Raw genomic sequence first — 2,375 nt, 5'->3', positions numbered from 1 at the left:
GACCTCTGCTGTGTCCAGTTAACATGTTCACATCCTTCCTGAGCTGTTAGCTAACCTTTGTCACGCCAAAACTTCAACCAAACTGAACTTTAAGTTAGATTTAACTGATTTAAACTAAATAAAAACCGGGTTAGCCAAATTAAAACAAATATAGCTAAACTAAAGCTAACTGGTTCAACTGTTCCAGGTGAGATGCTAAATCTGGATCGTTAGCCTCTTCTTTTAAAATAAAAAAGTCAAAATAAACAACGGAGAAATGAAAAGCAGTGGAGTTCGTGTGATTATTTTTGTGAATATTGTTTCCTGACCGACGGTAATGCCTAACGTCACCTTTCAACTCCTCCACGCTCTAAATCCAGACTTTTGGTTTTTAATCACCCTGTTTTTGTCAGGCGTTAACACTGTTTCTGTGTCGCTTCTTTTTCTGAATATGTACATAAAATAAAAAGAGAGCATACCAAGACACGTTCAATTTCATGTTAGTGCCATAAAGTTCAGTTTCAAGAATAATCTGAGCTGGAAATGCTGCAGATGATCCCATTTTAACACATCATTGTTTGCGAATATCAAAACACAAAAACCAAAGTAACTGTGGAAGTTTTCATGCTGATATTTGACGTTTGTTGCCTAAGTACTTGAGTTAATGTTGCTCAAACTCGGTCAAAGTTAATTAACCTTTCTGTTTTTATTGTTTTTATACGTAAGAACTAAACCAGTAATTGATAAACGATGAATTATTTTAGTTTTCATGGCGGTGGAACAGGACTTGAGCAGCATTACAGTTCACATTGTAGGGTTGGACCTCGGTTTCAGCTAACGTCCAATAAGTTTGTCTTTTTTTTCCTTTTTTTAAAAAACCAAACCAGGTTTTGATTTAAATACACCAAGAACTTTAACCAAAACTAAAAATGTAAACACATCAAGACACATTTCTTCTTCCAAAGCAGCATTTTCTTTCTTTTTCTTTCTTTTTTGTACAAATCAGAACTAAGGTGACTGAGTGGAACAAATATTGGCACTTTCTTCAAAACTAACTTCTTTAAATACTTTGACGAAGTTGATTTTACTCGTACAACTCGTTTAGTCGTCTGCTTGTGTTTCTATCGTTTCAAAAACATGATTTTTTTTCTCCAGAATTTTCTCTATTCGTTACCAGGGTTTCTGAGAAAGAAAATTGGAGACCATGGCAGTTCAGGCAGTTCAGGCTGCTCCGTGTAAACACACATTTTGTTTTAATTTCTCTTATGTGGCAGATTTTCTTTTTTTTTTTTCTGAATCTGCCAGTAGTCAGTTCTGGCAGTTAAGCTTCCTTTGAAAGAAAATACAATCCAGGACCTGCTTTCTTTTACATCTCCCCCCTGAATCCAAATAAAACTGAGTTTTTTGGCCATTTTGTGTTTCTGTACCTAAATCAGCAGGAACATCCCTGAGCCTGTTTGGCTCCTCGTCCTTCTCACACAAGTCCATGGAAAAATGATGTAAACGATTATTCTTAGACCCACTCATGATGTTTTCTCTTTCTGCGCGTAGGCACTGTCTGCGACCTCCGAGGGTTTCTGGACTGGATCCTGGGGACAGCTTTTCTGCTGCTCTTTGAGGCGCAGGTGTCTCGGTTTGACGGGCATGGCCACAGCCAGCAGAATGCAGATGATGTGAAGGCTGAAGTACCACGACCTGCAGAGGGCAGAGAGGGAACGTTTAACATTCAGTCAGCGTGAAAAGGTAAATGTAGAGCCCTAAATGTATCCAACAAGTCAGTGAATCAGGTAAATCTGTATGAAAACTATGATGCTAAACTCATAAAATTCCTCTTCTTCAAAAGAGTTTTAAGGAACTAGATCCTAAATGAGCCTAATGACCTGACTTCGTCATAAGTCAGTCCTATTTTATTACCAATGTACACCTCTTATTGACTCAACCTGGAATGTGTCAAAATAAAACAAGTTATGTCACTGACACAAAGTTAAAGCTCTGTGCTACGTCCCACAAAGTAACCTTTGACTCTGACTTTAACCAAACAATCACAGAGTTAAACTTACTCTGTCACAAACCAGAGATAAACCTGATAAATCTGAGATAAACCTGATAAATCTGAGATAAACCTGATAAATCTGAGATAAACCTGATAAATCTGAGATAAATATGTAATAAATCTGAGAGAAACCTGAGATAAATCTGAGAGAAACCTGAGATAAATCAGATAAACTGAGATAAATGTGAGATAAATCTGAGATAAATCAGATAAACTGAGATAAATGTGAGATAAATATGAGATAAACCTGAGATAAATCTGAGAGAAACCTGAGATAAATCTGAGAGAAACCTGAGATAAATCAGATAAACTGAGATAAATATGAGATAAACCTGAGATAAAT

At 36.6% G+C, this 2,375-nt stretch overlaps 1 protein-coding gene across 1 annotated transcript in view; it reads right to left on the bottom strand.

The window, feature by feature from the left end:
• Positions 1–1,259: 1,259 nt before the first annotated feature.
• Positions 1,260–2,375, bottom strand: part of LOC106533614 (membrane-bound O-acyltransferase domain-containing protein 2) — a gene marked incomplete at its 5' end in the record, with an annotated part of 11,386 nt that continues 10,270 nt past the window's right edge. Inside the window, 1 exon segment of the mRNA XM_014029983.1 lies at positions 1,260–1,674. Coding sequence (XP_013885437.1) covers positions 1,503–1,674 — 172 coding nt within the window.

This window comes from Austrofundulus limnaeus, unplaced genomic scaffold, assembly GCF_001266775.1.
Source record: "Austrofundulus limnaeus strain Quisiro unplaced genomic scaffold, Austrofundulus_limnaeus-1.0 Scaffold982, whole genome shotgun sequence".
NCBI lineage: Eukaryota > Metazoa > Chordata > Actinopteri > Cyprinodontiformes > Rivulidae > Austrofundulus > Austrofundulus limnaeus.
This window is presented reverse-complemented; position numbering and strand designations above follow the sequence as displayed.